This window comes from Toxorhynchites rutilus, chromosome 3 (assembly GCF_029784135.1).
Source record: "Toxorhynchites rutilus septentrionalis strain SRP chromosome 3, ASM2978413v1, whole genome shotgun sequence".
NCBI lineage: Eukaryota > Metazoa > Arthropoda > Insecta > Diptera > Culicidae > Toxorhynchites > Toxorhynchites rutilus.
The window spans coordinates 202,470,890-202,497,618 of record NC_073746.1 but is presented as its reverse complement, the minus strand read 5'-3'; the positions used below and the strand labels follow the sequence as shown (position 1 = coordinate 202,497,618).

At 41.0% G+C, this 26,729-nt stretch overlaps 2 protein-coding genes across 5 annotated transcripts; one reads left to right on the top strand and one right to left on the bottom strand.

The window, feature by feature from the left end:
- Positions 1 to 1,215: 1,215 nt before the first annotated feature.
- Positions 1,216 to 3,676, bottom strand: LOC129776783 (N-chimaerin). 4 transcript variants are annotated; one of them, XM_055782630.1, is made up of 5 exons: positions 3,436 to 3,676; positions 2,780 to 2,959; positions 2,040 to 2,726; positions 1,587 to 1,976; positions 1,216 to 1,534 (listed from the first exon to the last, which is right to left on the bottom strand). In XM_055782630.1, the coding sequence occupies exons 2-5, from the start codon at positions 2,826 to 2,828 to the stop codon at positions 1,269 to 1,271; spliced, it is 1,392 nt and encodes a 463-aa protein (XP_055638605.1). In that variant the 5' UTR covers positions 2,829 to 2,959; positions 3,436 to 3,676; the 3' UTR covers positions 1,216 to 1,268. The 4 variants fall into 4 exon arrangements, with proteins under 4 accessions (XP_055638605.1, XP_055638604.1, XP_055638603.1 ...); XM_055782629.1 differs by lacking the exon at positions 3,436 to 3,676 and adding an exon at positions 3,304 to 3,318; XM_055782628.1 differs by lacking the exon at positions 3,436 to 3,676 and adding an exon at positions 3,017 to 3,297.
- A 15,522-nt stretch (positions 3,677 to 19,198) lies between these two features.
- LOC129778328 (uncharacterized) lies at positions 19,199 to 20,142 on the top strand. The gene has a single exon (XM_055785189.1). It carries the CDS (start codon positions 19,269 to 19,271, stop codon positions 20,091 to 20,093), a length of 825 nt encoding a protein of 274 aa, XP_055641164.1. The 5' UTR covers positions 19,199 to 19,268; the 3' UTR covers positions 20,094 to 20,142.
- Positions 20,143 to 26,729: the final 6,587 nt, after the last annotated feature.

Here is a 26,729-nt window from a genome sequence, read left to right as displayed (position 1 = left end):
GCTCATAGCGAAAGGGTTAAGTGCCGCTTGACTGTCTGAGAATATGCAGATGTTAGCATGTCTATTTTCCTTCTGAGGCAGACATTCAAACATTCTATTTTTACAGCTATTTTTGCCTGAAAAACTGTTGGCCAGTTTTCCGTAGCCACAGAGATTTTTATTCAGGGACCATACACTCCGGCACCTGCTCTGATTCCTATTTTGACCCATCAGTGTAGAACATTACTGAACCATTACGAACGTTGGGACCACCTTCATCCCATACTGAACGAGAATGTTTGACCACTCTGTATGGAATGTTCATCTCTGAGGCTGGTCCAATGGGTAAGAGATTCAGGATGCTCAAGTGACCAGTGTTTGCTCCAGTGATTGCAACGCATACTGGTCGTTGGAGTTTGTTTAGCTTTTTTTAGCTACAGTCTCCTTAGTATTTGTCCACCATACAAGTGAGGCATAGGTTATCCTAGGCCACACAATTGCAGTGTAGACCCACATAACCATTTTTTTGATTAAGGCCTGTTGTTCTTTCTATCAGTTTAGAGCATGCCCATAGGGCTTTTTTGTTAGGGTAACTATTTCCAGTTTAGGGTGGTCAGCAAAAAAAAAATTTCCATTTTTACCCAAACTGACTTTTTTACAAAAATTCATAACTTTTGAACTACTAGGCCGATTCTAATGATTGACATATCAAATTGAAGCCAGTGAGCTTTTTATTAAAAAATATTGAACGTGCAAAAAAAATGGATTTTTTTTCGGAATTATTGATTGTAGTTGTTTTTTTTATTGTTTTCGTGGCTTTGGACTAGAGGGTGCTATATTTTTTTATATTTTTTCTGGAAAGCTGAGGTTTTTTTACATAACAAATTTCGATATCAGAGAAGCTATTTTTTTTAGTTTTTGAGATATGATTTTTCAAGTTTAACATGGTTTAATTCTTCGTTCAATATTATTAGTCGATCATCTAAATCGGTTCAGAGGTTCAAAAGGTATGACTTTTTAGAAGAGTCAAGTCAAAGTCAAATTGATTTTTTGGAGCACCCTGAAATGGTAATGGGCACCATAATAAAAAAAAATTGAAAAATACGGGTCTAATGTTCTGCAAAAAAGAACAAAATAACCACTTTTGACAAGAATCTGAGAAGCAGTATATCGGTTTCACATGGAATCGCTGTATATAGGGAAGTCATCAGTGAATCACTAAGAAAAAAAACAATGTTTCAATAAAAAAAAACTTGTTAATGTATATTATTAGATAAAAATGTACACACTCAAAGAAAGATTGCGTTGCAATTTGTAATCATTGATGTAAGCATGTTTATTTCTTGAGAAAGGTCAGTCATATGCTGTGGAGTGGCAATCAACGTAGGTGCAAATACAGTGGCCAGATTAGATTCGTTCATTTTGTTTATCGCATGGTATGAAGCTACACGGTTAAGATGTTCAAGGATGTATTTCAAGCAATTGAAATGAGCTTGTGGCAACTGCTTCATCGCATCCCTCAGCGAAATGACTTGTTCTCCTATAGTTTTATGAGCTGGAATAAGATTATAAAAGCAAATGTTCAAATTTCTACTATATCATGTTACCCATCGATTGCATGAACTTCGAATATGAATGGAATGTAATTAAAGGGACAGGAAGCAACCTCAAATATAGCTTCAACACTCCGGAAATCACATTAATATTGCTATAGGCAAGTCCGGTCATGTCAGCTTTTTCGCCATCTTTGTCCAGAGTCATCTTCAGAGCGTCAATCTCATCCGCGAAACCAGATATACGATATATCCCTTCTTGCAGCATTCCATGTCGCTCGACTTCTTCTACGCACTTTTTTACAATGAATGGAATCTTGCATTTGTGCGCTGTGACCAACGTTGTTAAATCTACTCCAAAAATCCCTCGGAGTCGTTTCAAGTCTGGAACACATTTAGCTGGAACTATTTCTGAACATTTCACGTGTGCTACAAATCCACAATCTGAAACATTCCTGAATTATCGTCAAACTGTTAAACAAGTTTCTTTTGTTGTACATATTTTACCTTCACATTTGACCCCTTGTGATGTGAATCCCCAGAGAAAGTTTGCACAAAATTCACACCAATTTAATCCTTTAAAAGTATGTGTTTTAAAGTTATGATTTTTCTCATATATTTCTGGCAATACACCACAATCTGACACATCCGTGATCATCGCTAGAGGATCATCGGCCTTTGCGCCTGTTATAGCCGTAGTCGACATATCGTCGTTGAACATAGAGAGTTTTGACGATTTTCTCAGTTCATTCGATAACGCTCTTAGTTTCCTTCGGTTTAATGTCATATATGGACTTTGTTCATAGCAGTTTTTTGTCTGGCAGTTAATTTGTTGGATGATTGATCCGGCGTGTATTCGCATATAGAAATCCACTAAGCCGTCAGCTACCAAATCATGAACAGTATCAAATTTTTTGAAGTTTTCTCTCAGGAAATGTCCTTTATCCGGTGAGTAATATATCTTGAAATGTTTAGTTTTTCTCCCAAATCTTAAACTTAATGTCCAGTAATCCGTTGCACCTGGACTCCGACGAATTAGGTAAGAACCATCCGGTTTACCCTCTAGTATTTTTTCACTTTTGTGATGGTCCATAATACCATGATATGCAGAATCGTAAAAATTAGGACGTTGATCAACAGATGTGTCACAGTATATAGGTTTCGGCGTAGGCGCTTCTAACTGAATTTTGTATACTAAAAATATGAATATGCTTAAATTGTTATATATTTGAGTGATTAAATCTTACATTCTGGCTTCCACACTTTATCAATTTGAGATAGGGTCTCCTTAGCCATCGCAGAAATTAGAAACAAACTATGATAAATATTAAAAACACAATTGGATGATGTGCAGTATTGTTTGCGTTTTCATTCCATTTTACTGAAGACGTCGGTTAATCGTTCGATAAATTCAAATAATCGAATATCTGAAATCATAATCGCGTAATTTTGTATCGAATAATTCAATATCAAAATATAAATACATCGAATAATTGTCACTTTAATCGCGATTAATGAAAAAAGGAATCTTTCTCAAGGTTAATGCATTTCTATGTTAAGAATTAGGCTATATAATTTTTTTATCCAACCATGTAACATCGACAACCGGATAGACCAAGCGACCAGAAAAACAACGTGATACGTGATTATTACAAGAAATAAATATTCGCTCGATTAATCGAATATTGAAAGACAATTATTCGAATGAATCGAATATTGAAAAATTCGATAATCGATAATCAAATAAATGAAAAATTTAGACATCACTAACTGAACGCAATAAACCCAATAAACAGTTTTACATTTATTGGAATGTTTTGTGCAAGATGGGTCTATGGTACTAGGTGAGGCCGTTTCGTCACTAAGTTGGTTTTTTTTTTTTTTATATCTGTATTATAGTGACTTTCAACACTTTTGGCTGGTTCGTCACTTTTTACTTCCAATTTTGGAAGAATGTTGGGAGTGAGAATTGAACTCGTGATCTTCAGCGTGAGAGGTATGGATGTTACCACTACGCCAGATCGGCTCCACACTAAGTTGGTTAGGGGAGCGGTATATGAAAACAGTACGGAAGGAAGCAGAAGCGTGAAAGAGACAGACTGATCACGAGCGAGCTTGGGCACAAGCGTATTGTGTTTTGTTTACAAACAAAACACAGTAGACTTCCAATATGGCTGAAGAGTGGTTTTAGCAAGTTGGCCCACCTTAGGATATACTTTTACGCGCCTTGGTTTTGTGACAACCGAACAGACAAAGTTCGACTATGATGTTTTACTAGCGAAGTAAACAAAACCAAGGGATTGCTAAGATGGCCGCCTTTTAGTAGCCACCATAGAAAATCATGAGCATAGAAATCATAACCTAAAATTAAAAATGAAATGCTCCGCACGTTTCTTCAGCTGTGATTTTAATTGCAAATCGTCAAGAAAGCTTCCGGATGAGTATCCAAACATCGCTTGCCAAAGGAAACTATCCAACGTAATCAAATATTAACATATATGACTCCAAACATTAAACAATACGTGAGCCCCCTAAGCGCGAGCCCTGTTTTATGCTACCTAGGCTCAATTTGCATTGGATGGGATAGGGTTGCCAGAGCCCCGAACAAAACAAACCAAAACTGGGATGCGAGATGAGGTATTTTCTTAAGGCTGGTTTACACTAGAGATGTCTACATGATACTACACTGGCCCAAAAGTTTAGTAATATGAGCTAAACTAAATTTTTTCAACATATTTGAGCGTTTATGGCGGCTCGCACACTGAAGCAATAAGCAATATGCGATATGCAACAGGCAACATGTTTTTTTGTACTTCACATACCAAAGCAATTCGTGTTGACGGCTTTGAACTTCGTTTACCAGTTTGGAGGAGCGTTGATTTTCAGGCGCATTGAATTCGTTTTTAAAGTTAAAATTATAAATGAAAATTATCTTGTCCGTATCAAATTAGTATTCTATTTAAACTGAAATACCTTTTTTTTTCAGGCGATACGAAAAATGTGTCTGAAGACAATATTATATTATAATGAAAAGTTTCAGTCAAAATATCGGAAATGTATAGAAATTTAGAATATATATTTAGTATAGAATGATTTAGAAATTTTCATTCAAATTTCAACATTTTAAAACTGGCTCCATGCTTCCTAATCTGATAGAGATTACACTATCGAGTTTGGGACCCAAATTATAGCTCCACATTGAAAGTCACCGCCAGACGTCGACACTGCACCACTGTCATCGTGAATAAAGAATCTCTTGTTCAAAATGTCATCTGATGAATACGAAATGATAATGTTGTGGCAAATTTTGAGAAAGAAAAGAAAAAGAAGACGATATTGGATTCATTCAGCATTTGAAGCGTTGAGTAAACATAGAGCCAGTGTATGTGCTCAAGAATTGAAAACGTATCCCACACAGTTTCAAAACTGTTACCAAATGAGTCCGAATACTTTAGAAACGCTAGTTCAGCTGATAGCACCTCATATTACTAAACAAGACACCAATTAAAGATATGCGATCAGCCCACAGGAGAAACTTTCAATCACATTAAGGTAGGATAAATTCAATACAATTTACATCAGAGTATACTTATATTAATGATAATACTACAAAACATAACAAAATTGATATTATGTATTCCTATCGTCATCAACTGATGACATGTTGGGTGAAAAATTCTGAATAAATGTTGCAGCAGATGAAACCTGTCCTCCACCATATTCTGTTGTTGAATACTGTAGCAGGGATACACGAAAATCAGAAAATCCCAGGGCACGTTTATGACAAGGTAAGCTAAGATAAGATCAGACAATAGAGGGTTCTTTTACGGACCAAATTTTTGTCAGCCGTTCTTATTTCTGATTGGTTGATTTCGAAAAATTTGGTAAACAAAGTCATTTTTTTCAGTGTTGCCAATAATATAAATAGTGAATTTAATGAATATTACGATACTTAGTTTAAAGGAAATGTTAAGGAATTATATGCAAGTTTATGTAAAGTGAACGGCAAAACACTAATTTGTCAATTTAGCTGACTTATTTTGTCGATGCTGCTTCACTGTCCATTAATTTCTGGGCTGAACATTCTTCTCGCCGCTTTGATAGCAAGTCCATCAATCCAACCAGATGTTTATGTGTATCGGCTGTATACGAAGAATTCGGTACTACGGTCATGTGTTACGAAAGAGTCACAATTTTCAAGTTGTTCCTGAATTGCAATGGAGTTTAGCGCCGTTGTTTTGCACGGAGAAAAGACTCTCCAGACAATCTTGGACGAGTTGTTATGGATATCATTATTATATTATAGATATGAATATTGAAAAGACATATTTTATCTTTTCTAAACATAGTTTTGATATTCTCTAATTGAAAATATGCAAAATCATTAAATTCGCACCAACCAAATGTTACGATTCATAAAAACAGAAATTGGCTTCGTTTTTGGACGAAGAAGAGAGTAAGAAGCCAGTTGTCTGATCTTGTCTTAAACCTGGACTTGAAGTGTGTAGGACACGATTCACTTATACACTCTCAACTATGACATCTTAGCTTTGACGAAAAGCAGCGATCGCAAAGCAATTCATAACAAGTGTTTTTTTTGTTGTAAATATTACGTGTTTCGCTATTTATTTTTTAAAATACGTGAATCCAGTAAAAACATCCGTAACATCCGCAGAATCGGACCAGCTTTTTAATGGGACTAAACGAGACTATCCCGAGAAGGATATTCCATCAGAGGAAATCGGGAGCATCATCATCAACATCTCTAATGAAAAAAACTTAGCGATTCGGCTGGTTCTGATGGCTTAATTCAAGCTCTGCGGCAGGAGATATCGAAGAGCTACAGAGAGCTTCAGAAAGCAAAAATACGAATTACCGAACCATAATTTACCACAAAAAAAATTTTTTTGATTAGGTTTTGAATCTAAATAGATTATCTTCATGCTGCAATGAATAAATATATACTGTGCCGATAGAACCCCTCGTTATAGCGATGCAACGTTACATATCGACGACAACTTCACTCGGCATTCGATCCATAAAAACCAGTTCGAACGGAAACAAAACAAACAGAGATCTTTCTAAAGACAAAAAGCGAATAATTGAATCATCGTTAAAAGCAGTGCATCAATTAAAATTCTTTCCATTTTTTCTCAAATGATAGTACACCAAATTTGTAAGTTTATTCGTTATGAAGATTAAATTTGAATTCTAAATAAATGAATTATTGTAGCTTGAAGCACACAGAAACAAATATCGTGTTTGCTATCGAGAGTTGGCGAAAATCTATCCCCACAAATCTTCAAGAAATTTGTACGAGGACGAGAAAAATGGAGGAACAACCAACACCCTATAGATTCAACTGCAGAAAATGCGATCGGCCTGATTCCGCGGAAGGCCAAATGGTCGCTTGTGATGTTTGTCAGAGATGGGAACATTTCGGATGTGCCGGAGTTGATGAAAATATAAAAAAACATTCATACGTGTGCAGCGAGTGTAAGATGAATAGGACTGGCACGAAACCGAAGCAGACATTGAAGTTACCGGTTAAGAACGTCAAAACAACTTCCAGGGCATCATCGAAGAAGGGAGCTGCTAAAGCAGATACTGATCGTTCTAGTGTTAGTTCTGCAGCAAGACTAGCTATGCTAGAAACTGAATTGAAAATCGTAGGCGAACAACAACAATTGCAAGAGCAAGAACTTAACGCAGAGAATGAGCTGAAGAAACGAGAAATACAGGAGGCTGAGCGGCAATTGGAGGATAAAAAGAAAATGTTGGAAGAAGAAAAAAGGTTGCGGGAGAAGAAACTGCAAGAAGAGAAAGATTATTACAACAAGCAGAAATTGATTCGTCGTCAGTCTATGGAAAAGAAAAACGAAATCATAAAGCAAATGTCCGAGTGCAGTAGCAAAGCAGGTTCGATCGTCGATCAAAGCGTGAAGGTATCCTCATGGCTTGAGCAACAGCAGTGCACCACCGTTCCTCCGACTAAACCAACTAACCCTGAGCCGCAGGTACCCCCCGTACTACTTCCACCGACATCAATCGCGGCTCTCGAGCCTGCGCCCATTACATCGCAATGGGTTAATTCAGGACCTAGCGTACCGATGCCAATACACTATCAACCGGTGAACACTACAGCTGAAAACAATCGGATCCCGCACGATCATCTGTACAACCATCTAGTTTTTTTTTTTTTTCCAAAATATATTTTTTATTAAGGCACATGTGGCGTTAGCCTGACGGGGCCGGGAGTCCAATATTTTGACAATTTTTGTCTTACAACTATGTTAGTAATATGTAACCGATTACTCGCGGTTGGCTCGAGGTTAGTATTACAAGTGTTCTCATAATTGGTATGTTGCAGTCTTCGATGCTCTATACGTGTGCCCGACACGGGCTACTTCCTATTGGGATGCAGCTGACCATTAATCAGCAACGCTCCCTAGTCTGTACCCCATATCTAGCGTGGTGCGTCTTTCTCGACTCGAGGAATCCAGGATAGAATGGTCACTAGCCGGCGCAATCCTCAGTTCGTGTAGAGTTGTCATGAGCGGTACAACCTTTGGCTCTTGTTGAATGATCAGTGGACTGCACAACCTTTGGCCCGTGCATCTGTAAAGAGTGTGTGTATGTATTGCCGCGACTAAGTAAAAGTTTATCGATCGGATAGGAGGGATATGAAACGGGGACACAACGAAGGAAACATCATTAAACGTTGACATCGGCGTTTCTGAGGAACAGGTATAGATGAAGCAGAAGATCAGCATCCCGGCTACCTAAGATATCCCGGACGGGGATATCCGATTGTCTGCCTTTTGCTCTCAGTGCTCTAGAGAGCTGAGAGCGAGCAGCATGGAACCGGATACACGACCAGACAACATGCTCGATGTCGTGGTAGCCATCGCCACAATCACAAAGATTGTTTGCTGCGAGCCCAATGCGATAGAGATGCGCGTTTAGGTTGTAGTGATTGGACATAAGCCGAGATATCACGCGAATGAAATCACGACCTACATTCAATCCCTTGAACCATGCACTCGTCGAGACCTTAGGGATAATCGTGTGTAACCAACGACCGAACTCATCTTCACTCCACATGCGCTGCCAACTAACGAGTGTGTCCTGACGAGGAATGTGAAAAAATTCATTATAGGCAATTTGCCTTTCAAAAAGTGTGCCTTCTGAAGCGCCTACCTTAGCTAGCGAGTCCGCTTTCTCATTCCCCGGAATCGAGCAATGAGAGGGAACCCATGCTAAGGTAATCTTGAATAATTTTTCGACTTATTCTTGTTAGGAAATAAGATGAGCGTTTATCAACTTTCATTGAGCGGATTGCCTCTATTGAGCTGAGACTGTCTGAAAAAATAAAATAATGGTCGATGGGCAGTGTTTCAATGATCCCTAGAGCATAGTATATCGCACCCATTTCTGCGACATACACGGAACAAGGATCTTTGAGTTTGAAAGAGGCACTGGAATTTTTATTGAAGATGCCGAAGCCAGTGGAGCCGTTTATGTATGAACCGTCAGTAAAGAACATTTTATCAGATCCAACTTTCTCATATTTTTCCGAAAATATCGACGGAATAACATTGGAGCGTAGGTGATCTGGTATTCCATGGATTTTTTGTCGCATGGACAGATCAAAAATGACAGAGGAATTGCAAAAGTATGGGAAGCAAACTTGGTTGGAGATGCCTGGTGAAGGGTGCACGTCGTGGGTAAGGTACTCATGGTATAAAGACATAAAACTTGACTGAGGAGTCAGTTGGAGTAGATTTTCGAAGTTAGCAATCACCAATGGATTCATGATCTTGCAACGGATGAGAAATCTGTAGGATAATTCTGTGAACCGAAGAGTAAGCGGGGGTACTCCTGCCAAAACTTCGAGACTCATCGTATGTGTCGAATGCAAACACCCCATGGCTATACGCAGGCAACGATATTGTATTCTCTCCAGCTTAAGAATATGAATCCTGGCAGCTGATCGGAAGCAAAAACTGCCATATTCTAACACTGATAATATCGTTGTTTTGTATAACTGAATTAGGTCTCCTGGATGGGCACCCCACCATGTTCCGGTTATTGTTTGGAGAAAATTGATTCTTTGCTGGCATTTCTGTTTCAAATACGCAATGTGTATTCCCCAGGTACATTTAGAGTCAAAATATACTCCAAGGTATTTGAAAAACATCGAGTGCTTGATCGTTTTGCCGGATAGGTAAAGCTGGAATTGGGCGGGTTCGTGCTTCCTAGAAAAAACGACCATTTCAGTTTTCTCCGTAGAGAATTCGATACCCAGCTTGAGGGCCCACGTGAACAGATTGTTCAGGGTATCTTGCAACGACTTTTGCAGAACGACGGGATTAGTACCCGTGATGGAAATAACTCCATCGTCTGCAAGTTGTCTCAGCGTGCAGTCTCTAGTTAGACAATCATCTATATCATTGACGTAAAAACTGTACAAGAGGGGGCTTAGGCAGGAGCCTTGTGGTAGGCCCATAAAACTGTATCGAGAAGATTTCAAGCTGCCATGATTGAAAAACATGTGCTTTTCTGACAGTAAATTGTACAGGAAATTATTCAGAATTGGTGAAAGTCCACGATTATGAAGTTTCTCTGAGAGAATTTCCATGGAAACTGAATCAAATGCCCCTTTGATATCGAGGAAAACGGAAGCCATTTGTTCTTTGCGAGCAAATGCGATTTGGATTTCAGAAGAAAGCAGCGCGAGACAATCATTTGTCCCTTTACCTCGGCGGAAGCCAAACTGCGTATTTGACAGCAAATTGTTCGTTTCGACCCACTTGTCCAAACGAAGTAGAATCATTTTCTCTAACAATTTGCGAATACAGGATAACATTGCAATCGGCCTATACGAGTTGTGATCGCAAGCCGGCTTGTTGGGTTTTCGTATGGCTATCACTCTCACTTGTCTCCAGTCATGCGGGACAATATTCAGCTCCAGAAACTTGTTGAACAAGTTCAGCAAACGCTGTTTTGCCAAGTCGGGAGGATTCTTCAACAAGTTGAATTTAATCTTGTCCGACCCCGGAGCTGAATTGTTACATGAGAGGAGGGCAATTGAGAATTCCACCATCGAAAAATTCTCATAATCGCATTGGAGCGGAATATCGCGTACGACGCTTTGTGCAGGAACAGAATCGGGACAAACCTTCCTTGCAAATTTGAAAATCCAACGGTCAGAGTATTCCTCGCTTTCATTGGTATGGTTCCAGCCACGCATTCTCCTAGCCGTATTCCAAAGAGTACTCATAGCGGTCTCCCTTGACAAACCATTGACGAATTTCCGCCAATATCCACGCTTTTTTGCTTTAATCAGACCTTTTAGTTTGACTTCTAGAGCTTGGTACTTTCGAAACCATTCCACTGATCCAGTTTTCCTGAATTTTTTGAAAGCGGATGATTTTTCAAGGTAGACCTTTGAACACTCCTTGTCCCACCAAAGTGATGGAGGACGACGTCGGAAAGTGGTAGCCGGTACACGTTTCTTTTGAGCTTGAAGTGCGCTATCGTAAATCAAACTTGATATAAAATTATACTCTTCAAGGGGAGGAAGTTCATGCATCGAAATGATTGCTTCAGATATTAATTCTGCAAATTTTCTCCAGTCAATATTCTTCGTGAGGTCATACGCAATATCGACTGACTTACTAGATTTTGATTCATTGGCGATCGATAAAATTATTGGTAGGTGATCACTACCGTGGGGATCTTGGATTACCTTCCATGTGCAATCCAGGGATAATGAAGAAGAGCAGAGAGATATGTCTAGCATGCTTGCCCGTGCAGGAGGGTTGGCTATCCTAGTTGCTTCCCCAGTATTTAAAACTGTCATGTTGAAGTTGTCGCACAGATCATAAATCAACGTGGCACGGTTGTCATCGTAGAGTGACCCCCATGCTGTTCCATGGGAGTTGAAGTCACCTAAGATTAACCGCGGCTCCGGCAATGCCTCGATAATATCAAAGAACTGATGGCGGCCTACAGTAGTCCTGGGAGGAATATATATCGAAGCAATGCAGAGTTCTTTGCCATTGATTTGTATCTGGCAAGCGACAACTTCAATGCCTGTAATCGATGGGATAGTGACTCTATAGAAGGAGTGACGTTTTTTGATCCCCAATAGTACGCCACCAAACGAGTCGTTACGATCTAGGCGAATAATGTTGAAATCGTGAAAATTCAGCTCGTCGGCTGAACAAAGCCATGTTTCACAGAGAGAAAATACATCACAGTTAGAACTGTGAACTAAAAATTTAAATTGGTCTAGTTTAGGGATGATGCTTCTGCAATTCCACTGTATGACAGTGGTCAAATCCTTGACCTCTTGCGCTGAATTAGGCATCGAGGGAAATGAACGCTGCTAAAAAGCCACATTTTTCTTTCAAAAATGTTCTCACAACCGGAAGCAAACATAATACTATGCTTTTAAGAGGATCATTTATATTTAAAGCATTTAAAATGTTATCCACAAGGTCTGAAAGCGCAAGCAGGCCAGGTAGTGGCTGTTGCTTCGACCGCGAAAATGGAACAGACGTGTTCGTTGTTGTTCCGGGAAGTGCTGAGGACCCCTGGTTGGTAGCATGACCACGTAAACCGGGAGGTACTTGCTTCGGCCTATTCTCAGCACGTTCAGTTCGAGGCTTCATTCCAACTTGGGAAGTTTCGGTATTCTTTCTGGGGAGTGATGGAAAAGAAGTAATTTTTCTTTTCCTGATGGCACCCTGCGATGTACCGGAACATCCGGCATTGGGAGCGTCAGCAACAGGCTCGTCGTTCTGCAGAATGGAGTAGGGATTGTCCTGTGTCGTTGGCACGGAACTCTTAAGCATTTCTGCAAAAGTCCGCTTGGAACGTTCCTTTAAGGAACGCTTGAGTTTTTCCCCTCGTTGTTTGTACACCGGGCATTGAATAAGATCATGAGGAGTCCCGCCGCAATGAAGACACTTGTGCTCTTTCGCGCAAGGATTCTCATCATGGCTCTCTCCACAATCTGCGCAACGTTTTTTATTGCAACAATAGGCGGCCGTGTGACTGAGAATTGAGAATTCTTTTGTCATTTTTATTTGTCATATATATTTTTTTGTCATTTTCTTTTGTCATTTTTATGTGACACAGATTTCAGTCGATCGCATGCAAGAATCTTCACAGTTTTTAGTGTGGAGTTCTTGAAGCGACCGACACCGTCGATTATCTCTTTTCGGGTCAAACCCTTTTCGGTTATTACGCCGTCTATTTCGACGTTGCAACAGGGTACGTATACACGATACTCAATCGCAAAGAGGTCGCAGCGCGTTATTTTGTTCGCTTGGGTCCTGCTTGAGACGACAACTCGTAGTTTGTCTGGCCCCATCCGTGTAATTTCGGTAACGTCAGAAAAATGTTGAGTTAGTTCCTTCGAGATACGAATGACATTGAGAGGTTTGGATTTTCGTCTAAAGTACACAATGAATGGGCCTTTGGAGCCTTCAGGGTATTCTTTAGGACGAAAATCCTGTTTCTCGTCGATTTCCTCATCTTCGGAACTATCCACTTCGTAAACAGAATTTTCTACCTCAATTTCTGCTTCACCCTCCTGCTCTTCAGGAGGAGGTTCGGTATCAGAAATATTCAATTGCGTCAACGGGGGGTCCTTTCCGCCCTCAGCCATATTAGAAAAATCGGCCAACTGTTCGATATGAACAGAATATAATAATTATCAAAATGAATAAGTAAAAAAATATATATTATAAGGTTATGCTGCGGAAAATATTTATATTAATTTATTTTATTTATATAAAATTCTAAAATGAAAAAAAGTTCCAATAAAATTTCAACGGTAATGTAACCAAGAAAAAATAGACACCCCTAATGCCAACGTTTGCCGATTTGGTAAACACACAGATGAACAATGGTGTAAATCGAGCACAGATGGTAGAAGGAATGATAGGAGGACAAAAGAAAAATAAACTAATACTTGCCGCTGCTGTGTGGCGTGTGTGATAAATCTGTCTGAATTGTATCCTCTGCGTCTCGGTCGCGCACCACTTTGAGCTTCGCTCTACTCGCAAGCGCAACCGATGAAAAAAAAACACAGTCTGATTCGATGTGGAAAAAAAACACCTTTGTTGGATCGTTTCGAAAACCTATCCGATCTACTTGCGAGTTATCGAACGAATGATCTAGTTGCCCCAGGAATGCTGAATGCCAATCAATTGGCAGCACGACAGGTGCTGAACAAAGATCTGCCAAAATTCAATGGCCGTCCCGAAGATTGGCCTCTGTTTATTACAAGCTATGAGCAATCGACGGAAGCATGCGGATATACAGAGGTAGAAAATCTCATACGTCTTCAAAAATGCCTCGAAGGCCACGCTCTGGAGTCGGTACGAAGCAAATTACTCATCCCATCTAATGTACCACAAGTGATTCAAACACTACGCATTCTGTACGGTAGACCGGAACTACTAATCCGGTCCTTATTGGATAAAATTCATCACGTCCCATCGCCTAAGCACGACCGACCGGAGACGATCATGGAGTTCGGAATATCCGTCCAAAACCTGGTTGATCACCTGATTGCAGCACGACAAGATGATCATCTGACGAATCCTATACTTATGCAGGAACTGGTAGAAAAACTACCGGGTTCACTGAGACTAGATTGGGCTGCATACAGATCTCGACTTCCACGAGCTACACTGCGATCCTTCGGTGAATTCATGTCGGGTCTAGTAACAGCTGCTAGTTTAGTAACATACGAGCTTCCCAAACTTTATAAAATGTGTGACAATGATAGAATGACATTGAGAACTAGAGCAATGATTCAAACGCATTCCTTAGAACCCGGGGCTCCCTTGGCATCGCCCACTTTCGTAGCAAGAGGAAATAAGCTAAGCAAACCGTGTGCTTCTTGTGGTCGGGATGGCCATAGAGTAGCCGAATGTCAAAATTTCATTACTTTGGCGACGGACGATCGATGGAAGCTAGTACAGGAAAAGAACCTCTGTCGTACCTGTCTGAACAGTCATGGGAAGTGGCCGTGCCGTTCATGGAAGAGTTGCGAAGTGGAAGGATGTCGTCACAAACACCACACCCTCCTCCATTCGGTCAATTCAATTGGTGTGTCAGCTAGTCATCTATCATCATTCGTAGGTCAGTCCTACCTGTTTCGAATGGTTCCTGTTGTATTACACGGAGAGCAAACAAGTCAGATGGTATTTGCCTTTATCGACGAAGGTTCTTCAGAAACGTTGCTGGAACATTCAACTGCTAAAAGTTTGGGTTTGTCCGGCCCAAAAGAGCCGCTTGTTCTACAATGGACAGGAAGTGTAACCCGTGAAGAATATCATTCCCAACGGGTACAGCTGAAAATATCTGTAAAGGACAGTTCCTCCTATCACGATCTAATAAATGTGCGCACAGTCAGCCGCCTTACACTCCCGACACAAACGCTGAGATATCAAGAAATGGCTAAGCGTTTTCCAAATTTACGTGGCTTGCCAATAAAAGATTACACTGCAGCGCAGCCAAAACTATTGATCGGACTAAATAATCTCGGTTTATGTGTTCCCAGAAAACTACGAGAAGGCAGTCCTCATGAACCCATCGCTGTGAAGTGTCAACTTGGTTGGAGCATTTATGGCGGGTTCTCAGCTGATCCAGCCCAACGCATGACGGTCAACTTTCATACAGTAGCGTCCTCTACCCCCGATCAGTTATTGAATGAACAATTACGTGACTATTTCACCATCGAAAATAACATGGTGGTCCCTCCGCTAGCGCAGCTCGAGTCCGATGATGATAAACGGGCTAGAATTCTACTAGAAACGACAACACAGCGTGTTGGACAGCGCTTCGAAACGGGTCTTCTCTGGAAGTCCGATGTTATAGAGTTTCCCGACAATTACAGCATGGCTTTGCGCCGTTTACAGTCTCTGGAGCGAAAACTACAGAAAGATCCTGAACTTGAGGCTCTAGTACGACAACAGATAAGAGATTATTTGAAAAAGGGCTATGCACACAAAGCCACAAACGAGGAAATATCATCCAGCGATAGCAGGCGGGTTTGGTACCTCCCTCTGGGAGTTGTGATTAACCCAAAAAAACCCAACAAAATCAGGCTAATCTGGGATGCTGCCGCAACATTTAACGGGGTCTCGTTCAACTCCAAGATTCTCAAAGGTCCAGATCTCTTAACGCCTCTGCCCGCTGTGCTCACGCGTTTTCGACAACATCCAATAGCAATAAGTGGAGACATACGAGAGATGTTTCACCAAATCAGGATACAGAAAAATGATCAGCAGTCACAACGATTCCTGTGGAGGGAGAACTCATCTGAACCACCTCAGATCTACGTGATGGAGGTTGCAACGTTTGGGTCCACGTGTTCCCCAGCGTCAGCCCAATATATAAAAAACGTCAATGCCCAAGAGTTCGCTAATGAATATCCTCGGGCAGCAGAGGCGATCCAGAAAAACCACTACGTGGATGACTACCTGGATAGCTTCCAGAATATGACTGAGGCGATTCAGGTAGTCAATGAAGTTAAATTAATACACACGAAAGGCGGATTTGAAATCCGAAATTTTCTTTCAAATTCGACTGAAGTTTTACGAGGAATCGATGGACTATCATCAGAAAGCACAAAAAAAAACTGCTATTGATGCGGGGTGATTACACAGAATCGGTACTCGGAATGAAATGGATTCCATCGGAAGATGTTTTCACATACACATTCGCCCCTCGAGCTGACCTGGAACATGTCTTCGTCGATGGATACATTCCCACAAAACGGGAAGTGTTGAAGGTGGTAATGAGTCTGTTTGACCCATTGGGCTGCATCTCGTTCTTTCTGATCCACGGGAAAATTATTATTCAGGATGCTTGGACCTGTAAACTCGGTTGGGATGATCCGATAGGTGACAGCCTTTTGGCGCGCTGGAAACAATGGATTGGACTCTTCAACACGCTTCCTCTTCTACGAATACCTCGCAGTTACTTCCAGGCTGATTCTCCAATGAACTTCAATGACCTCCAGTTGCACGTTTTTGTAGACGCCAGCGAGTCTGCGTATTCGTGTGTTGCGTACTTCCGGTTGAAAATTAACGATCACATCAACGTAGCGATGGTAGCGGCCAAGACAAAGGTAGCTCCTGTAAAATCACTCTCCATTCCTAGACCGCAGTCGAAGGAAGTCGCTTGCTTGACTCAGTCAAAAGATACCACACCCTGCCGATTGCAAAATCCTTTCTGTGGAGCGATTCTAAGACTGTTCTAGCTTGGATACAGTCTGAACATCGTCGATATCACAAGTTCGTCGCCGTACGCGTAGGAGAAATACTATCGTCGAGCGAGGTGAACGATTGGCGATGGGTGCCCTCCAAATTTAATCCAGCCGACGAAGCTACAAAGTGGAAGAACGGATCCAACATCAATACAAATAATTCTTGGTTTCAAGGGCCTAGTTTCTTGAAAAAAGATGGAAAGTTTTGGCCAGATCAACTACAAATTTTCACCACACAAGAAGAAATACGTTCCGTCCTTCCACATTGGGTAGCCGTTTCCATCGTAAATCCGTCAAGATTCAGTAAATGGACGATGATGCTGAGATCATTAGCATTCGTATTCCGTTATGTTCAAAACTTGAGACGGAAAATAAAAGGAGATCAACAAGTTTTCGGAGTTCTCACTCAAGACGAATTGGAGAAGGCGGAACAGCTTCTTTGGAAAATAGCTCAACACGACGTCTTCCAGGAAGAAATTTCAGTACTGATCGAAACCCAGGGTTCCCCAGATCGCCAGCACCGCACGGTGGCTAAGTCGAGCAGAATTTACAAACGATGGCCTTTCCTCGATCAAAACGGCGTTCTCAGAATGCGTGGGAAATTGGGCACTGCACCACATGTGCCATACGAAGCTAAGTACCCTACGATTCTCCCTCATCAACATAGGATAACATTTCTCCTTGTAGATTGGTTCCACTGCCACTTCCATCATGCCAACCGGGAAACTATTACCAACGAACTAAGACAACGTTTCGAAATTCTCAAGCTTCGTGCCCTCATAAGTCGTGTGGCGCGAAGGTGCTGTTGGTGTCGAGTGACGAAAGTATCGCCAAAACCTCCTGTAATGGCTCCTCTACCAGAAATACGGTCAAAACCATTTATCCGGCCATTTACATACGTGGGCATCGACTACTTTGGACCTGTACACGTGAAGGTCGGTAGGAGTTTGGCTAAACGTTGGGTGGCACTGTTCACCTGCCTAACAATAAGGGCAGTACACCTAGAAATTGTCCACAGCTTATCGACGGAATCATGCATCATGGCCATCCGTAGATTTGTTTCGCGAACAAGGAGCTAAGGAAAGAAATTGAAACACGGAACACCGAATTGGCCCTGACATTTACTAGCGCAAAAACTAAATGGAATTTTATTCCACCTTTTGCGCCCCACATGGGTGGAATATGGGAAAGACTCGTACGTTCAATAAAATTGGCTGTTGGAACGATAATTGAAGCTCCTCGGCGACCAGATTATGAGACCTTAGAAACAGTGCTCTACGAAGCGGAAGCTATGGTTAACTGTAAACCATTAACTTACATTCCTCTGGAATCAGCAGATGAAGAATTATTGACACCGAATCATTTTTTGCTTGGCAGCTCAAATGGTGTGAAAATACTCCCGACCGAACCTGTTCTTGAACATGCAACGTTGAGAAGTAGCTGGAAGCTGGCACAGTACATAACCGACCGATTTTGGCACAGGTGGATTAAGGAGTATTTACCTGTGATTACTCGTCGATGTAAATGGTTCGAGGAGGTGAGAGATCTGCGAGTTGGTGATCGAGTGGCAAGGAACCAATGGATCAGGGGACGTATAATCGAAATCATACCCGGTAGAGATGGACGAGTTCGACAGGCGTTAGTGAAGACGTCGACCGGAGTGCTGAGAAGACCGGCGGTGAAACTTGCGGTTCTTGACGTCATGGATGGGTGTAAACCCGGTGACGGGTGAGCAAATGTATACATCAGTTCTTCACCAGGATTTACAGGGGGAGGTATGTGCCCTCGTTATAGCGATGCAACGTTACATATCGACGACAACTTCACTCGGCATTCGATCCATAAAAACCAGTTCGAACGGAAACAAAACAAACAGAGATCTTTCTAAAGACAAAAAGCGAATAATTGAATCATCGTTAAAAGCAGTGCATCAATTAAAATTCTTTCTATTTTTTCTCAAATGATAGTACACCAAATTTGTAAGTTTATTCGTTATGAAGATTAAATTTGAATTCTAAATAAATGAATTATTGTAGCTTGAAGCACACAGAAACAAATATCGTGTTTGCTATCGAGAGTTGGCGAAAATCTATCCCCACATATACATTAAGCTAAAATACAATAGATATAAACTTATTTGAATATATTTGTTATACCGCTCCATGGTACTTGCAAAGCTACACCTCATAGGCTCACTACTATTGATGCACTAGTCAGTCCAGACTACCTTTCTATATATGTACCCTGCAATATACATCAAAATATTTCATACTAACAAAGAATTATCTGAGTGTATAAGAAATATTTCAGTGACAGTTCTGAGTTGTATAACAGTTTATGAGCAGTTCAATGTTTTCTATTTTCATTCAGTTGATAAGGCTGTAAAAATTGTATAGCTCTATAAATTTTTGGCCATTTATGAATTAGTTTTTATCAAATACATGAAAAAAATATTGGCAAACATGTTGATTTTCCGGTGTGCACACGTTCAAGGTATGCGGGGATTTTTCGTTTTAAAAAACTGTCTTCACAGCACGAGAAAACAAGGAAAAGTATTTCATAAGTTAATGGATGCTTCACGACATAGAAAAATAGTATTCGATTCAGATGGCCCAACATTACAATCGACACCATCAACTTCAATCCTAGTTCGAGGCAAAGAATCAAGCCGTAGGTTAGCTGTTCTAAATAAGTTGTTCATGGAACAAATAACGGATTTGTTGACGACTGGAAGAAACTCTGAAAAATTAGCCGGTCATGGTTTACAAATATCAAAAGTTAAATTTGCTAGCGATTTACATGAGGTAAATGTTTTCTGGTTTACATCGAATAAACCCGATCCCGATACAGAACACCTCCTGGAAAGCATTGCTGGCGGACTACGACATGAACTTTCACAACTAAGGTTAATCGGACAGGTTCCAAGAATTAACTTCGTGAAAGATAAAACAAACGATCTGATGATGGATTTACAAGATGCTTTAGATAAATCTGATTATGGTAAAGGTTTTTCTCCTAAAACAACAAACGCTTTATTGAAAAGTGAAACTGAACTCGAAATTCGATTACCATCGGAAATTCGTGAGCAAATAAAAAGTCTGAATGATCATTCTACAGACTTCCAAGGAAATCAGGACTCAATTCCTACCATGCGCAATGATACAATGGGATTAGATTACGCGAGTCTAATGAATAGAATTAAACGTTTAACAAATAAAAGCAAGTTAGCATGGGCACAACATGCAAGTAATAATATCACGAATTAAGTTTAGTTCACTGTTCAATACCTCTATTACAGAAATCAGTATTTATGATAAAAAATGATTATTATTGTGTTGTATCCGAAAAATCCGCACTCTATGAAACACTGGTACCTATCTAAAGAGTTCTCAATAAGATTTGAAATTAGAATGATACGCAGAAATACTGGCGATAAGTGTGAGGAATAGCTTTACTTGATTCTTTCGTTATATTCGGAGGCGTTTTATCGTGTAACAGAGATATTGGAACTTCTAGGCCACTATGGCTAGCAGATTATGGTACCGGTGGCGGTCGACTTCCTCTTATCCATATATTACGATCCACATTACACTCAACATATACAATAAAGGGTTTCCCACATCATATAGCTTTACGAAAAAAAAACTGGCGATAAATGTGAGGAATAGCTTTACTTGATTCTTTCGTTATATTCGGAGGCGTTTTATCGTGTAACAGAGATATTGGAACTTCTAGGCCACTATGGCTAGCAGATTCTGGTACCGGTGACGGTCGACTTCCTCTTATCCAATGTATCACGATCCACATTACACTCAACATACCCAATAAAGGGTTTCCCACATCATATAGCTTTACGGAAAAACCCATTGGGTTTTTGGGTAGAAGTAGTTTAGAGTGTATTGTTTACACTGCTTTTTATCGCTGTCAGTTTTTCGAAAATTGGGAAAAATGGCGTCTACCGAGAAGCAACGTCGTGAATTGATCTTGCGCAAACACCTGGAAAATCCTCAACGCTCTCATCAGGACATCGGAAAACAACTCGAAATCCTGCAGTCAACGGTGAGTCGTGTGATCAAACGGTGTTACGAAACTCTGAACATCGAACGGAAAATATAAGAATGGATGTAATGTTCTGTTCAGAATGGATGTTCACAAGCGTGTCGTGAAGCTTTTAAGCGGAATACCAATGCTTCGGTCAGGGATGTGACCAAAAAGTTCATGTCTTTTGTTCAGAGAACTAAGGACCGGGAGGGCTTGCATACGTACAAAGTGCAGAGGGCTCCAAATCGTAACGAACGGCAAAATACGGTGGGAAAGTCACGAGCCTGGAAACTAGAAACTCACTCAGAAGTCATAGTGTCTTATGATAGTTGAAAGGTCTAAATAAGAATGTTTACTTGAACATCCTGAAGGAAAATGTCAAGAAAATGGGATGGAATCGAGGATTCAAGTTTTGCCAAGACAATAACCCAGAGCTTAAGACATATAAAGTTCACACATGGTTACATTAAAATTGCCACAATCTCCAGACATCAATCCCATTAAAAAAACTAAGGAAGTTGTCTGTGTAGAAAATTTAGAAACCATTATTTTTATTTTTTTTTTCTATCCCATTTATTTATTTATCAGGCTCATTAGCATTTTATCTGTAACAGAGCCGGGTTTTTATCGTGTATATGTACATATGTTTATGTTTCTATAAATTGTAAATTACACAATAGTAGTAGTAGCCATTTAGGCGTTAGGTTTTCTGTTCCATTACATTATGGTAAATTACACTGTAGTAGCCATTTTGGCGTAATAGTATTCTATCTGTTCTTCCATTGTTCAGCAGACCGGACAGCGGAGACAGTTGATATTGATCATTGTTGGGTTATTTATAGAACAGCAGCCCGATGTTTCTTGCAGAGCAGAGCAGTTGTATGGATGAATCGATCTTTGTTCCACCGTGGATCGATCTCCATAGCTGATGATGGTTGCGTGGACGTATTTTTTTCTATAATAACACAAAGATGGTCAATTGATAGCCCTGAATTTGAGCTCACGATCGATCGCTTAGTAAGCGAACGCGTAACCAAGTGGCTACGAAGACCCCCGAAACCATTAAATTCCAATAAATAATGGTATAAAAAACCACTCAATGAAAAAAAATAATAAATATATCTTCCGAATACACCGAAGAATTCGTAGAATAGGCTAAAGACAGCTGAAGATAGTTACAATGAACAAGGGATACCATACTAAAAATGGAATTTGGAAATTGGTCAGCGGCTTCGAAATCGAGTAGATATTTCAACCAGCATACGATTATGAGTTTGAGTCAATTTTCATACATTCGCCATTTTTTTGAGAAATAACTACCATTATTCTGAAAACAGATAGCAAACCTTTTAACTATCATATGACACTATGACTTTATCTAAATAAAATATTCCAAAAGCTTGTTTTCGACTTTTAAAAGAAGGGAAAAGAGATCTGCATGGTGGAGTACGATTACGGATTTGAGTCGCTGTATGTATATTAGGATGGCAGCGAAAATGGTCATGGTCAAAACTGACCATATAAATTTTGTTTATTGGCCCAAAAAAATTACGTGTGCAAAGTTTCAGCTCAATTGGATATGATTTAGGGGTGCCTCAAAGCGCTCAAAGTTTGAATTTTTTTATCCTCGAAAATCTTTCAAGGAAATTTGGAAAATCGAATTTTGTTTCCGATGCCAAATGACTTAAAAATGTATGAAACGTCGAGATCTGGTGTCTGGTAAAAAAAATTACCTGAAGTTGCAGTCAGATGTTGTACAAAACCTTTTGAGTGGAGTTGAGCGTAAAGTAACCGTATAGTATTGAAGTTAAATGTAATAAATATGCCAAAAGCTTACTAATGGGTTATATTTTATTGCCTGGAAGTTTGAAAAGGATTACTACAGCGTTTTTTTTCCGTGGTGCAATTTGATGTGGGACACCCTTTAACCAAGGTGTGTATATATATTTATAACAGATGAAGCATCATCGTCACTTTGATAGGAAGGGCAATATGGTTTGTACAGCGGGGGTTGTTTGTTTTTGTTGTTGCTAGGATACGTCATTTTTGCATTGCCCATTCCATTAATCCAGAACTTGATGAAAGTAGATCACGTCTGAATGCATTCGAGTATGATATAAAGCATATTCTACCAGACATTTTCCGCAATAGTTAAAGAGTAAACGGAATGTTGCGGAATGAACAACTCAACTGGATGGATTACAATGTTTCCGAACGCCCCAAAGCTTATTTTCACGTTAGATGGAAGTTGGTTCACTAAAGGGTGTGTCACATCAAATTGCATCACGGAAAAACGCTGTAGAAATTTAATTTTTAGGAATTATATCTTCAGCTTTTGCTTATAATCAGATAAGAGTGTATAGATGACGTTGGCCATGCTTCACTGTCAATTTTTCGTAAATTTGGAAAAATGTCGTCGAACGAAAAAGAGCGTCGTCAATTAATCCTGTGCACTCATTTCGAGAATCCGGAGTTGTCACATCGGGACATCGGTAAGATGCTGGGAATCGTACAATCCACGGTCAGCAGAGTACTAAAACGATACTTCGAGAACCTAACCATCGACCGGAAGGTGAAGAACGGCAAAAATGGATGCTCCGTCAGTGAAAAAGATCACAAGCGCGTAGTTAAGCAGTTTAGACGTGATCCGAGAAGTTCGGTCCGGGATGTCACCAATAAGCTGTCAAGTCAAGTTCATTCGTCCAGCGGACCAAGCAGCGGGAGGGCCTGCGTACATACAAGGTTCAGAAGGCTCCTAACCGCGACGAAAGGCAAAACATGGTGGGGAAGACGGGAGCCCGGAAGCTGTACACCGAAATGCTGACGAAGCCGCATTGCCTGGTAATGGACGACGAAACCTACGTCAAAGCGGACTTTCGTCAGCTGCCGGGCCTATTGTTCTTCTCCGCAGGGGAGAAATTCAGCGTTCCGGAGGAGATTCGCAAGCAGAAACTATCCAAGTTTGCCAAAAAGTACATGGTGTGGCAAGCGATCTGCTCTTGCGGAAAGCGGAGCGCCCCCTTCGTGATGACCGGCACGGTAAACGGGCAGGTTTACCTTAAGGAGTGCCTACAGAAGCGCTTACTACCACTATTGAAGCAGCACGAGGGAAGCATCCGACCATCTTCTGGCCGGATCTCGCTTCGTGTCACTATTCAAAGGACGTGTTGGACTGGTACGAAGCCAACGGGGTCACCTTCGTGCCAAAGGAAATGAACCCGCCCAACGCGCCGGAGCTTCGCCCAATAGAGAAATATTGGGCGATTATGAAGCAGGCCCTCCGGAAGAACCCAAAAGTTGTCAAATCGGAGGCGGACTTCAAGAGAAAATGGATTTCTGTTAAAAAAAACTACAACCTGACGTTGTACAGAACCTTATGGACGGGGTAAAGAGAAAGGTGCGAGCATACGGGCTTGGGCTCGAAGTATGAATAAAAAGAAAATGCCAAAAGTTGTTTAATAGTTTTTATTTTACTGTCTAAAATTTTCAAAAGGATCGGTCTACTGGGCGAATTTCTACAGCGTTTTTTCCGTGATGCAATTTGATGTGACACACCCTTTACAATATTTTCCGTAGCCGTTTGCATCTATGTACTTAGTTTTTCGTTGCTCGATTCTAGGCACGATTTCTATGGTGCTTACTCTGATCGGAAAATGATCGCTACCGAATAAAGGTAATATTATATTATCAGGCACGTAGCGTAACCGGCACGGCACGTTTCAGGCAAGACAAATATTAATGCGTGTTTCAAATGTGTATGCGTATATATAGCGGAACGGCTCCGGACATACATAGCACGTTTCAGACAAATGCATAAAGGAATTCTCGAAAAGAATATTTCGCCGGTGCCGGGCACGAACTACACGGGCGAGTAGCACCATACATACAAATTAAACGTCGAGGTTCGTGGTATGGGTGCGTTCGTCGCTCTTCGGTACGACATCGGTTCGATCACCAGTGGCTACGCTTGGCTCAATTTCGTCAACGCGAACTTACTCTCCCGCTCCGAAAACAAATTTTTCCGCTCCGTCTGCGCTGCCGGTCCGTACAGAGAAGTCGCTATGCCTGATAATATAAATACATCATGTATTTGTCTGCCCGTGTCGGTACGTTCCGTTTACGCTACCTGCCTGATAATATGAAACGGCCTTAAAAGTAATATTATATTATCAGGCACGTAGCGTAACCGACACGCATAAACAGCGCGTTTCAGACAAATGCATAAAGGAATTCTCGAAAAGAATATTTTGCCGGTGTCGGGCACAAACTACACGGACGAGTAGCACTATACATACAAATCAAACTTCGAAGTTCGTGGTATGGATGCGTTCGTCGCTCTTCGGTACGACATTGGTTCAGCACCAGTAGCTACGCTTGGCTCAATTTCGTCATCGCGAATTTACTCTCCCGCTCCGAAAACAAATTTCTCCGCTCCGTCTGCGCTGCCGGTCCGTACAGAGAAGTTGCTATGCCTGATAATATAAATACATCATGTATTTGTCTGCCCGTGTCGGTACGTGCCGTTTACGCTACGTGCTGGATAATATTAGGCTGTCAAAAAAGTTCTGCGGTATTTCCGCGAGGTGTCGTTGTAAGCGCGTAGTTCTAGTTGTATTCATTGTATCGAGTTATACTATAGCTTGTTGGAAAGGTATTTTTGCGCGCTATAATATAGTCCTTGACAGTGTTTTGTTTGGTTAAGTCGTTCGTGAGTTATAGTGTCGCAAATATGGAGCAAAATAAAGAGAAAATCCGACATATTTTACAGTACTACTATGACAAAGGCAAAAATGCATCTCAAGCTGCCAATATCATTTGTGCAGTTTATGGACCCGATACAGTTTCCATTTCCACCGCACAACGATGGTTTCAACGTTTTCGTTCTGGTGTAGAGGACGTCGGAGATGCGCCACGCTCCGGAAGGCCTGTCGTCGAAAATTGCGACAAAATCGCTGAATTAGCCGAGAAAGACCGGCATAGTAGCATCCGTAGCATCGGCCAAGAGCTGGGGATAAGTCATCAAACCGTTATTAACCATTTGAAGAAGCTTAGATTCACAAAGAAGCTCGATGTATGGGTGCCACACACGTTGACGCAAAAAAACATCTTTGACCGTATCGACGCATGTGAATCGCTGCTGAATCGCAACAAAATCGACCCGTTTCTGAAGCGGATGGTGACTGGCGATGAAAAGTGGGTTACTTACGACAACGTGAAGCGCAAACGGTCGTGGTCGAAGCCCGCTGAAGTGGCTCAGACGGTGGCCAAGCCCTCATTAACGGCCAGGAAGGTTCTGCTGTGTGTTTGGTGGGATTGTCAAGGAATAATCTATTATGAGCTGCTTCCCTATGGCCAAACGCTCAATTTGGACCTGTACTGCCAACAACTGGACCGCTTGAAGGTAGCACTCATGAAGAAGAGGCCATCTTTGATAAACAGAGGCCGCATTGTCTTCCATCAGGACAACGCCAGGCCACACACTTCTTTGGTGACGCGCCAGAAGTGTGACGCGCCGGGAGCTCGGATGGGAGGTTCTTTTGCATCCGCCGTATAGTCCGGACCTTGCCTAAATGACTACCACCTGTTTTTGTCCATGGCGAACGAGCTAGGTAGTCAGAAGCTAGCCACAGAAGAGGTCTGTGAAAATTGGCTATCCGAGTTTTTTGCCAATAAAGAAGCGAGTTTCTATAACAGGGGTATTATGAAGTTGGCATCTCGTTGGGAACAAGTCATCGAACAAAACGGCGCATATTTGACTTAAAACAGATGATTGTAACTAATTTTATGAACAAATGAAAAATCAAAAAAAAAGCCGGGTGGGTAATGTCGGGGACATAACCGGAGTGACGTAGGACTATACA

Bases quoted from the DNA above. Each gene is read 5' to 3' on its own strand.
- LOC129776783 (XM_055782630.1), bottom strand. From the start codon at position 2,828: ATGGCTAAGGAGACCCTATCTCAAATTGATAAAGTGTGGAAGCCAGAA. The intron at 2,727-2,779 runs GTAAGATTTAAT...TCATATTTTTAG, and splicing joins TAAAGTGTGGAAGCCAGAAT to TATACAAAATTCAGTTAGAA. The intron at 1,977-2,039 runs GTAAAATATGTA...GGAATGTTTCAG, and splicing joins ACAAGGGGTCAAATGTGAAG to ATTGTGGATTTGTAGCACAC.
- LOC129778328 (XM_055785189.1), top strand. From the start codon at position 19,269: ATGAAAAAAATATTGGCAAACATGTTGATTTTCCGGTGTGCACACGTT.